The 15126-nt window shown below is 37.6% G+C and overlaps 1 protein-coding gene across 7 annotated transcripts in view; it reads right to left on the reverse strand.

The window, feature by feature from the left end:
- DOCK4 (dedicator of cytokinesis 4) overlaps positions 1-15126 on the reverse strand; it is a 487797-nt gene that overhangs the window by 106514 nt on the left and 366157 nt on the right. For all 7 annotated transcript variants that reach the window (XM_078343204.1, XM_078343205.1, XM_002751762.7 and 4 more), the window contains exons 24-26: positions 14706-14833; positions 12475-12609; positions 1988-2086 (exon numbers count right to left, since the gene is read on the reverse strand). In XM_078343204.1, coding sequence (XP_078199330.1) covers positions 1988-2086; positions 12475-12609; positions 14706-14833 — 362 coding nt within the window. The remainder of the gene's footprint in view (positions 1-1987; positions 2087-12474; positions 12610-14705; positions 14834-15126) is intronic.

The following is a 15126-nucleotide window of genomic DNA, read 5'->3' on the forward strand; positions in this document are numbered from 1 at the left end:
TGCCACCTCCGCCTCCCAGGTTCAAGTTATTCTCCTGGCTTAGCCTCCCAAGTAGCTGGGACTACAGGCATGCACCAACATGCCCAGCTAATTTTTGTATTTTAAGTAGGGATGGGATTTCGCCATGTTGGCCAGACTGGTCTTGACCTCAGGTGATCTACCCACCTCGACCTTCCAAAGTGCTGGGATTACAGGCCTGAGCCATGGTGCCCAGCCAGCTTCAATAATTTTGAAAAGGGAAATATTAATTGTCCTCTGAAAAGACGTATTGGCTGACTGAAATGAGAAAAGTCCACATAAAATGTTTTATTCATTATTTCCATTTGTTTTATTACTGCTAACACAAATACCAAAGCATAAAACTCAATACCTAGATAATTAATTACGTCTTTTAGTTTATGCTTCTCTGCTATTTTTTAATTCCCAGGCTCCATAAAAATATGTAGGCTTTTCCTGTGGGAAATTTTCAAATGTGAAGTTGACTTCTTAAGTAATACATAATGATTCTTTAACTGTGTTAAGAATACAATTCCTAATGACAGTTAACAAATGCACCATTATTTTCCTTTTGACATTATGTATTTCTGTATTCAGAGTGGGTAAGTCCTAAGGCCTTCTATCCACTTTTAATTCTAAACTCAACATTGAATGTACAGCCAGGCATGGTAGCTCATCCCTGTAATCTGAGTATTTTCGGAGGCTGAGATGGGAGGATTTCTGTAGGCCAGGAGTTTGAGACCAGCCTGGGCAGCATAGTGAGCCTCTGCCTCTACAAAGAAATTTTTGTAAAAATTAGCTAAGTGTGGTGTCATATGCCTATAGTCACAGCTACTTGGGAAGCAGAGGTAGGAAGATTGTTTGAGCCCAGGAGTTTGAGGCTGCAGTGAGCTGTGACTGTACTTCTGCACTCCAGCCTGAGTAACAGTAAAATTCTGTCTCAAGAAAAGAAAAAAGATTCAATTTAAGAATGAAAAACAGGATGCCATATGCCAAATGACTGACTGCTGAGAGATTATATCTGCCCCAAATGATTCTTTGTTTTATGTGACTCAGCTTGTCAACTTCTCTAAAGTAACAACAGGAAGATTCTTCTGAGATCATATAATATTTTCCAGTTAAAGTCACAGATAAGCAACCCCTATGCACTATCCATATTAAAAAATCAACAATTTCTTCCCCTAAGGCAGCGGGAAGGCTTCCAATTAGGTAAACGTCATAGCAGAACTATACTTTTGGTCCTATAATTCTCCACCACCCAGCATAAAAGCAATGCTTCCAATATGATGGTTTCCAAATGAAAGTTGTCTGGAAAACTAAAGAGATGGAAGAGAAATAAAAGTAAATAAGGAAGACGACAGATCAAATCATTCTTCCAACTAAGAATAATCAAGCATTTAGTGAAACCATGAAAGAAGCGTTATAGTTCCACAAATCTTACCAAATACTGGATTTTTATAAACCTGGCATCCATATTTCCTATTTAATGTCAGCTTGTCAGAGTAGCACAGCATATTGATTAGATTATAGCTGATAGAGAATAACAAATACAACTGTGTATGCCTAGTCAAAAAGCTGTAGCCAGAACTTCTTATTATGGTTTTAGTGAGATGAAATGAGCTAACATATTTACATATTCTCCTTTATCTTCTACTAAGGCAATATTTCTAGGTTCACTTAACTAGAGTTAGTCTATTTCTTTTTATCTCTTCAGTTCTGTTATTCTGCTTCTAGTTTATTGAACTTCGATGACAGTTACTTTATATCCTATATCCTTCTTTGAAATGAGAGTCAATAGCTTTGCTTGAGTAATAGAAATCTTTAAAAGCCAATATAGATAAGGAGATTTGTGGATGAGCCTGAGAAAAAACAGCTTAGAACTTAACAGAAACAGGTAAAGCAACTGTTTAGGATCTTTCTGAACAGTGACGAATAAAAACAAAAGAAACTAAAAAGATACGTTAAAGAAAATTTTTAAAATGTCACTTACCCTTAGTTCTTCCTTTGAATTGAAACTATCAAGAAGCTGTTGATAATGTCTATCTGTCATTTGCCGTAATAGGGACAGGAGACAAGCAACGAACTCCCCCTAAGTTAAAAAAAAAAAAACATATTTTTTTTTAGTAAGGATATAAAAGAACATCAGTAACTTACACTGAAGCTGTCCTCAAAGAGAATACTTTAAAATGAAATCACTATGATCCAAACTTGCCCTGTGAAGTCTTCTTAATCTAAATTACCCAAAATATCACAGCCAAAACTTCTGCCTAGGATGATTACCATTTATTTACTTGGTATTTGCAAATTTATAATTTTAGAGAGGATTTTTTTTTTTTTAACTTGAGTGGATGCTTTTCACTTGGGAACTAACTTGACACATTTAAAGAAGGTAAGGCACTGAGGCTGATGATCACTGACTGAGCATTTAAAATGTTTGCACTGATTCTATCATTTAAGCTCCATGTAAACCCTATGAGGTAGGGTGTATAAGGCCATTTTGAAGAAAGTCAAATGTAGTTTCTGATGTGCCAAAAACTTGCCCCAAGACATTCAACTAGAAAGCAGCAGAGCTGCAGTTATCCCAGTCTTTCTGCCTCCAAAGCCCTTCCTGTAGCTTCATGCTCCATTTTTGAATTCACATGACCTTCTCCACATCAGAGAGTTGATCTGCTGACTCACAGGGTATAATGAAAGCCATATGTTGCAAAATGTCCATTTCAATCTCCTTTTAAAAACTAGTTTTATTCAGATGTCTTGGAAGATTGAAAATAATTTTTCAATTGGCCATTCTTTTCGTGCTTGAGCTTTATGTGACTTACACCCACAAATTCTAATTCTTAAAAATTAACAATAAAAAAGTAAACATAGCATCCATATATTTGAGGACCTATATAAAATTGCTATCACTTGCATTTTTGAATGAACTTCTAATTTAAAATACTTGCATTTTCAGCGCAACCTTTTTATGCTCAGCAAATAATTTGTCTTTTTAAACAGAATAATAACATTTAAAACAAAACAAATACAATAGGAGAGGTAGTCATTGATAACTAATTGTAGAGTATATTACGGAAGTGCAATTTAATTGGGAACTGGTTTCTTAGATTTTACATGGAAAGAGACTACAGACTTTATAAGTAGAAACTAAAAGCCCTGAGAAGTGGTATTTTTCAATAGAGGCAGCTGGGTCAGGAAAGTTCAAGGCTTCCTCGATGGCTGCAATGGGAGGCCCAACGATGCTATAGTTCTTAAAGACCATCTCAGGGTACCCAGGTATTCAGGCCAGATCTTTGCTTGCAAATAATCATTTGCAACACACGAGTATGACAAATACTTTTCTGTATACATTTTTTTAGGGTAAATATTCAAGAAACTAACCAGTGTGGGCCAGAAGAAACATCCTCCAAGCTCAACACATACTTTGTTAATGAACAAGGGAATCCTTGATATTCAACAAAAGAATTAAAAATTTACAGACAACTTTATTAATATTTTTGTGTATGTGTGTAAGGAAGCAACCCAATCCAACACAAGGAAAAATATGATCTGGAAGGACTGTGAGAACAATGCCTGGTGCTCAAACAGGACTGGGAATAAGAGTGCCTCTTTTTTTTTAAACCAGCCAGACTGGAAAAAACCTCACAATTATTAAGGCATCAGTTAGAATACCAAAAAGAGTGTTTCCTCAATACTGGAGAAAAAGTATTCCTAGAGGAAATGCTGTTCTGGTCCTGCCTCACAAATTTCAAAAGCAAGTCCTAAAATGATCAAATAGTTTCCAATAAATTTAATCTTATTCTATAGCAAAGCTGAAAGGTATTTTTTAAAAATTAAAAAAATCCACCTCTCAACAATGCAAAACTCACAATGTCTGGCATGCAATAAAAAATTACCAGGCAGGTCAAGAAGAAGGAAAAAATGATGCAAATGAGGAGAAAAAGTAATATATCAATAGAAACAGATCCAGAAATGACACAGATGCTAGAACTATCAGACAAGAACATTAACATAGTTATATATGTATTCTAATTATTCAGGAAGCTAAAGGAAAGACTGAATACATTTATTTAGAGATGGAAGACATAAAAAGAACCCAAATTAAACTTCTAGAGATGAAGGCTACAATTTATGAGATAAAAATTCATTGAATGGGTCGAGTGGCAGCCTAGACATTACAGAAGAAAAGATTATTGAACTTGAAAGGGCAGGCAGTAGAAATTCTCCAAAATAAAGCACAGACAAAAAAAAAAAACTAAAATAAAAAGAAAAACAGTAAAAAAGCATCAGTGAACTGTAGGACAACTTCAATTAGCAGAATATCTATGCAACTGAAAGTCTCAAAGAGAAGGATGAGACAGAAAGAGTAATTGAAGAAATGAGAATAAACATTTTCAAACTCTTTGAAAATTATCAACCTATATACCAAAGAATTTCTACAAACCCCAAGCACAAGAAATAAGAAGAAATTACACCAAGGCACATCATAATCAAATTGATTACAGCCAGTGGTAGAGAAAATCTTAAAATACTATTCAGAAAAAAAAAATAAAAAAGGTACATTATATAGAGAAGAACAAAAAAAAAGATGAGAGAAAAGTTCTCTTGGAAAAAATACAAGCTGAAAGATGATGGAGCAACAGCTTCAGAGAACAAAAAGGAAAAAAAAAAACACCCAAAAACTATCAACCAAGAATTTGTTACTCAGGAAAAGTATCTTCCAAAAGCAAAGACAAAATAAAGACTTTTCAAATCTCCCAAAGCTTATTCACCACCTCTATTCAACACTGTACTGAAGGTTTTAATCAGTGCAATAAGGCAAGAAAAGGCTATCAGGAATACAGGTTAGAAAGGAATTTTTAAAAAGCTGTCTTTCTTCACAGAGAGCATAAGTGTGTACATAGAAAAAGCTATGGAATTGTCAAACAGCTACTAGAACTAATCGAGTTTATTGACATTCCAGAATATAAGATCAATGTAGAAAAATCTATTTTACTTCTACACACTAAAAATGAACAATCAGAAATTGAAATTTAAAATATTAAAATATGAAATAATTTCTAATATATGTGATCAAAGATGTGTAAAATCTGCACACTGAAGGCTGCAAAATGCTGAGGAGTGAAGTTGAAGTCCTAAAAAGATGAAGATATTACATGTTCATGGATTGGGATGTGCAGTATTGTTAAGATGTGAATTCTGGCTGGGTGCAGTGGCTCATGCCTGTAATCCCAGCACTTTGGGAGTCTAAGGTGAATCACCTGAGGTCAGAAGTTTGAGACCAACCTAGCCAACATTGTGAAACCCCATCTCTACTAAAAATACAAAATTGGGCGTGGTGGCACATGCCTGTAATCCCAGCTACTCAGGAGGCTGAGGCTAGAGAATCGCTTGAACTCTGGAGGTGGAGGTTGCAGCGAGCCGAGACCACACCATTCCAGCCTAGGTGACAAGAGTGAAACTCCCGCTTAAAAAAAAATGTCAATTCTCCCAAAATTGATAAATGGATTCAATGTAATCCCAGTCATTATCCTAGCATAGTTTTGGGGGTTAGAAATTGAAAGGCTGATCTGACTTTAAAATCCATAAGGAAGTGCAAAGGCTCTAAAATAATCAAAACAACTTTGAAAAAGAGTAAAGTTGGAAGACTTACACTTCCTGACTTTAAGATTATTATAAAACATGGGCTGGGCGCGGTGGCTCAAGCCTGTAATCCCAGCGCTTTGGGAGGCAGAGGCGGGTGGATTGCGAGGTCAAGAGATCGAGACCATCCTGGTCAACATGGTGAAACCCCATCTCTACTAAAAAATACAAAAAATTAGCTGGGCATGGTGGCGGTGCCTGCAATCCCAGCTACTCAGGATGCTGAGGCAGGAGAATTGCCTGAACCCAGAAGTTGGAGCTTGCAGTGAGCCAACAAGAGCTAAACTCAGTCTCAAAAAAAAAAAAAAAGATTTATTATAAAACACGACAATGAAGATAGTATGTTACTGGTGTCAAAACAGAAAAACTGGGAAATGGAACACAAGAGCCAAACCCAGGAATAACTCAAATGTTTACCAAGGGGTAAATGAAGAAACAAATTACAGTATATCCACACAATGAAATACTATTCAGCAATAAGAAGGAAAAAACTATTGATATTATGTGAAGTAAGCCAGAATCCCTGCCCCTATGTCCCCAAAATACTATTAACAGCTATGTATTACATGATTCCATTCCTAACAAATTCTAAAAAATGCAAACTTATGTATAGTAGCAGATAAGTTACTATAAAAAGCAGGTCAGTAGTTGTTTGGGGATGAGGTAGCATGGAAGGGCAAGAGAGAGGGAACAGAGAAGGGCAAAGGAAGCTTTGGAGAGTGATGGACATATTTGCTATCTTGATTGTGGTGATGGTTCATAGGAATACACGTATGTCAAAACTAAAATTATACATTTCAAACAGGTGTCATTTATTTTATGTCACTTATACCTCTACAAAATAAAAAAGACATATGACAACACTATGATTTAGGGAATGGCACTATGTGTAAGTTACCATACTTGGATTATTCTATTGAATTCATTCTTTGTTTGGGCCTTGTTGGGTTGACACAATCAACAAAGAAAAGTTAATTATCTCTTAAGGTTCAGACATTTACCCCAGGTTCCACAGCTTGAGATTTGTGAAGCTGGGATGCGAACCCAGGAATCTGTTCTAGAAGTCTGTACTCAGTGACTCATCTCCCTTCTGCTCAGATTATTGATATTATAGAGAAAATATATCTGAGGGTTTTTTTGAGTTTTTAAATTACAATTAAAATATAATATACTAGAATCCATCAGTTGATAACTGATGCTCATACTTTTTTACCTTTCTCTTAACTATGCCTTGACTTAAAAATGCAAATCTAGTTAGTAGAAACCCATTCATTTCTTTTCCATCTCTTAGTTTTCCATATCATATTCCCATTGTATCTAATATAGCTACTAGTTTAATTTTCCTGAGACATTTACTTCAACACACAATCCTGTGAATAGTGAAATATGCTGAAGTGGAAGGAATGACATATTACTTGTTGCAAATTTAGTAATAACAAGAAATTTCATGCAGTAATGAACAGACTTTTATCTTAAGTCTTTACGGTCAATATACATAGGGGAGAAACCTGTTTGAATTCAGATTAATGATTTTATTTATCATATCTGACTTAGGCCCATTGCAATAACTTATAATCATGACATATAATCTGTTGGGCATTTATGATGTATTATTGTCAATCCCAATATCTACTCTACAATGTCATTTTATGTATTCACTTACGCTGTTTAGGAACTCCAAGCACATTCAACTGTTAGGAGGCCTACATGTCCAATTACTAATGTATGTTTTATCTATAATGTATTTTTTTGCTTTATTTTAAAATTTAAAATATAATTAATTTTTAAATTTTTTCCATAGGTTTTTGGAGAACAGGTCGTATTTGGCTACAAGAGTAAGTTTTTTAGTGGTGATTTGTGAGACGTCCAATTACTAATGTATATTTTATCTGTAATGTAATTTTCTTTGTTCTTAGGATCTTTTAAGGGTATAGCTATATGTAAATCCTAGACTCATAATTTGTTAAAAAGAAATAAAAAGCCATCAGTGGCAAAGATGTACTTAGCTGCATGTGAGAATTTCTTACATATAAATCACCTTGAAAACACTGTAATCTTCAGGGGCCATTTTACGTATAGACTGAGTACAATGGGAATTTCTACAAATGACTGTGTATAGCAAGGGTCTTGGATGACTACAACTGTCTTCATGAAACCTATTATACACATACATTACTTTTTTTCACATATTTCTTACAGAATTAACCCAGACCCATTTCCATACCCCAACCACAAACCAACGACACATGAAAACTTTAGATAAGCATACCACAGTGGGTGTCTTAGACCTGGCCTAAACCCAGAAGAATCTGCTCCATAAATGGTACTTAACAGAGCTGTGAACAAGGAAGCATTTATAAATTGTAAGGAACTCTGGAGCTCCATTAGTTGACGATGCAAGTCAAGTGGTCATTTCTACTGCTTTATAAAATCTGCTTTTACCTATAATTAGACTTGTGGAAGGAACTGATCACAATGGTGGTTTTTCTGTTTTGTTTTGTTTTCTAGCTAGAGAAAACATTTTAAAATTCAAAAAAACGTTGGTGGACAAACAAAAACTACAATCCTTTTAAATTTTAAAAATAAGGCTCTGTTATCTGGAACTATGATACAGCAGAAGCCAGTGCTCATGCTGGTGTGGCTGGGAGACAGGGGAACAATCATGGTGATTACAGAGCACTGGAAGAATTCATCATGGCATGTTGTGGGATCTGCATTTACTCACAGTGTGTCTACTTGACAGGGGCACTTCTCCATACATGCGTCTGCACAGACTGAAAAGGTGCTCAGTGTAGGACTGCCACTTTAAAGACTCCCTATTCAGAAAGTCTGTTCTCTATGAGAAAATGATAAATTCAACAGACCTTCAGTCTTCAGAGAATGGATTTTGTGAAAGACCAGAGCATGTTTCTCGCTTTAGAATTATTATAACAATACAACAAGCACGTCTACAAGAATCACGGTATTACTGTGACTGCTGCTGCTACCACAATGACTAATGGCCAGCATGTACTGAGTATTAGGCCAGACACTGTTTAAATACCTTTACAAATTTGACGAAATCCTCACACTAACTTTGAGATAAGTACAACTATTTTCTCTGATTTATTTATTTATTTATGAGACAGGATCTCTCTGTGTCACCTAGGCTGGAGTGCAGTGGTGTGGTCTTGGCTCACTGCAACGTCGACCTCCTGGGTTGAAGCCATTCTTCTTGCCTCACTCTCTTGAATAGTTAGGATTCCAGGTACCCACCATGTCAGGCTATTTTTTTGTATTTTAGTAGAAATGAAGTTTCAACATGTTAAGCTGGTCTCAAACCCCTGCCTCAAGCAATATGCAGCCTTGGCCTCCCAAAGTGCTGGGATTACAGGTGTGAGCCATGGCACCAGGCCTATTTTCTCTGTTTTAAAGACAAAGAAAATTAGGCTTAGAGACATTAGTAATTTGACCAACATCACAGAGTCAGTGCAATGGCAGAGTAGGGATCAAACTAGGTCTGAGTATTCTTAAAAAAAAAAAAAAAGTCGTAAAGCATAAAAACAAAGATATCAAATAACTTATGTGTTGTTTCCCACATATCTTGAGAGTTTGGTTTCTCACACAGCAAGGGGTACCACAGAGCTATGCAGGAACGATTCTCCTCATGTGATTTTCTTAGAACTTAGTACCAGGACAATAACCCTGCCTGCCCTACCCCACTTCCATCCACAGACCTGATTCACTGACTTCCTGAAGTCTTGTAATTGGCATTGGTTATTACACCATAATGGCCTGAAGATCACATGTATCCCATAGAGATTTGATGCAGACAACTTTGTACACTCTGCATGTCGATACAAAGCAGTTTGAAAGTGTTTTTAGCTTTTGATTTCAGGCAATCTTTAACCATGTCCAGCATTTGCTATGATTCTGTTTTCTGTGCCATTATAACTTTTGAACTATGTAAGAGTTATGTTGCTAGGAAGTAATCAAAATGTTACCATCAAAACCATAATGAACGAGACATCCTTCCTCTACCAGGTTGAAAGTGTAGACATACTTTTCCACTATTCTTCCTGCTAAGTGCAACTAACAACCTGAATACCTGGCCAGGTGCGGTGGCTCACATCTGTAATCCCAGTACTTTGGGAGGCCAAGGCAGGTGGATCCCAAGGTCAGGAGATCGAGACCATCCTGGTTAACACAGTGAAACCCACCTCTACTAAAAATACAAAAAATTGCCAGGTGGGGTGGCAGGTGTCTGTAATCCCAGCTTCTCAGGAGGCTGAAGCAGGAGAATCACCTGAACCCGAGAGGCAGAGATTGCAGTAAGCCAAGATTGAGCCACTGCACTCCAGCCTGGGTGACAGAGACTCCATCACACACACACACACACACACACACACACACACACACACCCCTGAATATCAAATATACAACAAACAGAAAAAGACTCTGACAGGTGGGGAAAGAGGGCAGACTGGCCAAGAACCTCGGGACCTGAAGAAGGCCACAGTGTGGAATTCTTTGGATTTTCTTTTTTGCCTCACATATTTCAGACCTGGGATGAAGAGGCCAGCAAATGTGAAACACCAATAGTTGGTATACAAAAGAAAAAGTCCCAACAAAACCTTATTTCTCCAGCTAAAGTACCAGGAAAGGGCAGCCCTGCAGGGCAATACTTTTAGCCACAATTGTTCTATTCTAGCTCAACACCACAGAAAAATTTGGCCTCAGTTGCCAGCTCACTGCAAAGGCTGAGTGAGGAGCCTAGACTTCTACCCTCATGAGGATGTAGTGAGGTGTCCCAAAATCTCTCCTAGAGTGGAGCCAGAGAAGGTCAAATAGCGAGCAGGTACTTTCACACCCATGGGTCAGTGTTGGTGAAGACAGTGGGAGGAGCCTGGACTTCCACCCACAATTGGCAGTAACAAGTCATATTTTTCCTCCCCACAGGGGTGGTGTCAAAGAGGCCTAGTAGAAAGTCAGGACGGTTACCATGGCCCAGCAGTCACAAAGCCACTCCCGTCACGTTGTCAGTAGAGACTAAATGTAGAACCAGAATTTCCACCTCACTCAGCAGTCACAAGAAGCTCTCTTGCCTCAGGTGTCAATGGAGGGAGGCCGAGAGGCAAACCTGGATTTCTATCTCTGTCTCATCATAACATGTAGGCACTCACTGTTCCCTGATGAGTGGTGTCACTTAAAACTAGCTAAAACAGAAGGTTTATGTAAGATCCAGAGCCTTTACAGAAATGTCTTGTTTATAACAGAAAATAACACGCCCTATCAAGAACCAAGAAAATCTCAAATTGGATGAAAAAGACAATCGATAGATGTCCATACTGCAAGGTCAGAGATGTTAGAATTATCTGACACATGCAAAATTCACTCAAAATGGGTAAGGGACTTACATGTAAAATAGAAAGCTACACTACTTTTAGGAAAGAAACTAGGAGCTAACCTTTAAGATACAGGGCTAGGCAAAAAGAGTCAAAAGCTTGACCCAAAAAAGGAAAATTTAATAAATTGGACTTAAACGAAATTAAAAACTTTTGCTCTGCAAAGCTTGTTAAGAGGTTGAGAAAACAAAGCTACAGAGTGGGAGAAGATAGCTGCAAATCACATATTGTAAAAAGAAATTAAAAACTCAACAGTGAAAAAACAAGCCAATTAAAAACTGGCAAAAAGACACGAAAAAACATATCACTGAAGAGGATATACTGATGGCAAACAAGTATGTAAAAAGATGCTGAGTATCATTAGCCATTAGGGAAATGCAAATTAAAACCACAATAAGATATCACTACATAGCTCTCAGAATGCTCTCCACTCCAAAAAAGGGACAACACCAAATGCTGATGAGCGTATTGAGAAAGTGGACCTTTCATACCTTGCATATATGACCTATTATTTTCCATAGTGGTTGTATCATTTCATATTCATGAATATACATAAATAGATACACATATATAAACTGTCAGATGTGTTATTTAATATTTTATTAATGTTTTACATGTAATATAAAATATAAATATTAGACTCAAAATAATGGCACTTGAAAGCACCTCAAAATTTGCCAATTCCAGGCTGGGCATGGTGGCCCACACCCAACACTTTGGGAGGCTGAGGTGAGTGGATTACCTGAGGTCAGGAGCTCAAGACCAGTCTGACGAACACGGTGAAACTCTGTCTCTACTAAAAATACAAAAATTAGCTGAGTGTAGTAGTGGGCACCTGTAATCCCAGCTACTCAGGAAGCTGGAGCGGGGGAATCGCTTGAACCTGAGAGGTGGAGGTAGTAGTGAGCCAAGATCACACCATTGCACTCCAGCCTTGGTGACAAAGAGAGACTCCGTCTCAAAGAAAAAAAAAAACTGCCAATTCCAACCTTCTCATTTCTTAGCTGAGGAAACTGAGGCCTAGAAAGTTACAATCCCAACTAGTAAGAGTGAAAAATTTGGAATGAAAATTCAGTGCCCCTGACTCCTATTACTCTGTTTCACTCTTCTCACTTATCAAAGGAATTTGATGGATGATAAGAGAACAAAAAGTTACCAAGTACACTTGGGATATAAAATCATGAGTTAATTTAAACAGGGCAAGGTATGACTAATATCAAAGTTGGCTTTCTTCAATTAAAACTGCTTATTCTAAGTTCTCTTAACAAACATGCTTTACATCTTGTTTTCCTTATGTAATTAAGGTAACCTCATACGATTTTGAAATGCTCACGGGTTACTCTCCTAAGGCTAGATTTTCTAGATGATAACATCAAGCCACCTGCAATGTGACTGAAGCTTTAACAAGCATAACCAGGCCCTGTTCCATGTGCCACCTGCTCTATGATCTTACAGTGACATCCTGGAACTGGAACCGCATTGCTGAGCTGGATGGTTGAGGTCGGCTGGTGATCTCCAATATGGTCCTCAGCAGGATATCCAGCAGGCTGGTCACTATCACATCTATTTCCTCCAGCACAGATTTTTCCTTAAGAGAGAAAAAAATGTGTTCAGGAAATTGGGGTTTAACATGCATTTTATCTAACAGAAAAGGGGAAATCCAAGAGTCAGAGAACTTGGGAGACCTGGATTTCTCCTAAGTGAATGATCTTTTACAGTAAACAAAGGCACAGAGAATTTAATGGCTTACCCAAGAGTATACAACTTGGGGTCATAATGGATACCTGAGATACAAATAAAAAGGTGGGTGATGTCATGAAGGCATACCAGACAAACTCAGAACACCAGCTGGACTCCCAACAGGGTGTTCTACCTTAGGCAATTCAGTTTGCCTCCTGGCCTGATTCTTCATGCAATTCCATCCTGGTTCTTAGTCTATAATTCCCAGTTCCAGACTGTGCTTATATTTCCTTTTCTCACACTAAAGTTGCATCAGTCATTTTCCAAAACTCTATTTTAAGTACAAATGACTCTTCCTATAAAAAATGATTTTTAAAAGTCTTTGCATGTAAATATTAAGAAACAGCATTTGGCCCAGGCAAATACCCTTAGCTACATAATAGACCTAAGGTCAGTGGCCATATGGGAACTGCTTTCCTGATGCAAAGTTAATATTATCCACACCCCAGGAATTGAAAAAGAAACCCAAATTGCTGTGCACTGACTGTATGTGATGGATTTGTGTTCTTACTACACCTGCACAAAACAAAACTCTATGTACAAATGCTCTTAACCAAGGAGATCAGTCTTTGTAAAAATACTTTTAGAAAGTACAAGTTGGAAAGAGCTTTTTGGCTAGGATTTTATGATAAATTTTCTTACACTTGCAAGAAAACTACCAAGGTTTTCCCTCCAGCGAGTTCGTTTCTGCTTTAAATGTCTTACAGAGAGCAGAAGTTGTGGAGGTGATTTCTTTTTATTTCTCATCTGCTGTTTTCGTTTCTGTGCAGTGAACTATCTAACTTACATTTTACCCTCAGCAATTATAATTTGGAAAAAGATTCTAACTAGGCATAGCATGGTTATTCTTTATAGAATTTTAGAGAGGGAGGTTTAAATGTGAAGTCATGCCTTCTGTCACCACTGTTCTATTCAGTTCCAAATCACCCTTGGGGCCCGGATTATGGGGGTAGGAGAAAGTAAACTGCCTTGTTCCATGCAGGTTCCTCTTATTACACTTCCTGAGGCAGAATTTCTAGGCTTTCCCTCTCAATTGCCAACTCTATTCCCATGCTACTGGGACTCTATCTCCAACAACTCCACTGAGGTCCCGTCCCAGCTCACTGATATTCAGAAGCTGATCGTAAGTGACAAATTGGGAAACTGTAGCATAGAGGAAGCAGAGAAACAGGAGTCTTGGCACTCCTTGCCAAACTCTGCTCCATAAAACCTGTTACTGATGAGTAAAATGGTTACTTAACAGTTGCATATTGGCAGAAGTAGAACAGGATATTCTCCATATGTGGATTTCACACCAGACCCCTGAGCCATGAACACAAATACTCTTGAGTTGTCCCATTTATAAGCAAGCATGTGATTCTTCTCATTTTGCACTGCTTTCTCTAATGCAGTTGCATTGCATCAAGAGTTAGGCACATTGACAGGGATCCCCAAATCCATAACAATTTGGAGATCATGGTTGGGGCCAACTAATGGTTATATTCTAAGATACCCCCAATCTCCTGGATCTGGCGTTGCTTCTGTAACTTCCAGGGGACCCGGCCCAAGGGCCATAGCCTAGTTCTGAGTATCATTATGCCGCCTTTCACAGAATGGATCGAAAACAACTTCACGTTGCAAGCAGTAATTTATTCTTGCCACAGAGCAGTCATCAGATCAAAACTAAAGACACATGTAGGAGGCTTTGAGATTTCTAATTTTTCTCACTCAGTATGCAGTTCTTCCTTGAAATACAAGTTTGGGGAACCCAGGTTATTTGGGGTTACAGAATCCCACAAGGTTAAAAAAATTCCTTCCAAAGAGAAGCAATAAGTCCAGCCCAATTGGAAATAAAAGTGAGTCTCAGAGGGTTCCTCTTTAGTGTAGTTTCTTTGTAGACTTTTACAAGTTTATTTCCAGAAGCCATTTGATGGGAACTATATACTAGCACCTGTATTTACTTACAGAGCTGTTTTTCTTGATGAGACAAAATACGTTGCTAAGGATACGTGCACACATGATCAGGTCCTTCTGTTCTTGCAAGTGAATGTGGAGGTGATGTAACACGACAGGCAGAAGAATGTACCGGGAATCTGAAGAGAGAAGAGTCATTAGTGTCACATCTGTTGGAGTCCCACACAATACCTAGGGCAAATCCTTATCTACTTTTAATCCAATTTTAGTTGTTAAATTATTAACACATGTAGTTACAAAGGTATTAGTTCTACAAGGTTTATATTGAAAAACAGCAGTTCCTTTCCCCAATGCACAATTCCTACATTCTGGAGGCCTTTGACACTTTTAGATAAAATAGATATCTTTTAAAAATTGTTTGTTTTACCTCTATATTTCTAAACTACATGCTTCTCTTGCTGTTTCCTGAATT

The sequence above is a fragment of the Callithrix jacchus genome, chromosome 11, assembly GCF_049354715.1.
Source record: "Callithrix jacchus isolate 240 chromosome 11, calJac240_pri, whole genome shotgun sequence".
NCBI classification, from domain to species: domain Eukaryota; kingdom Metazoa; phylum Chordata; class Mammalia; order Primates; family Cebidae; genus Callithrix; species Callithrix jacchus.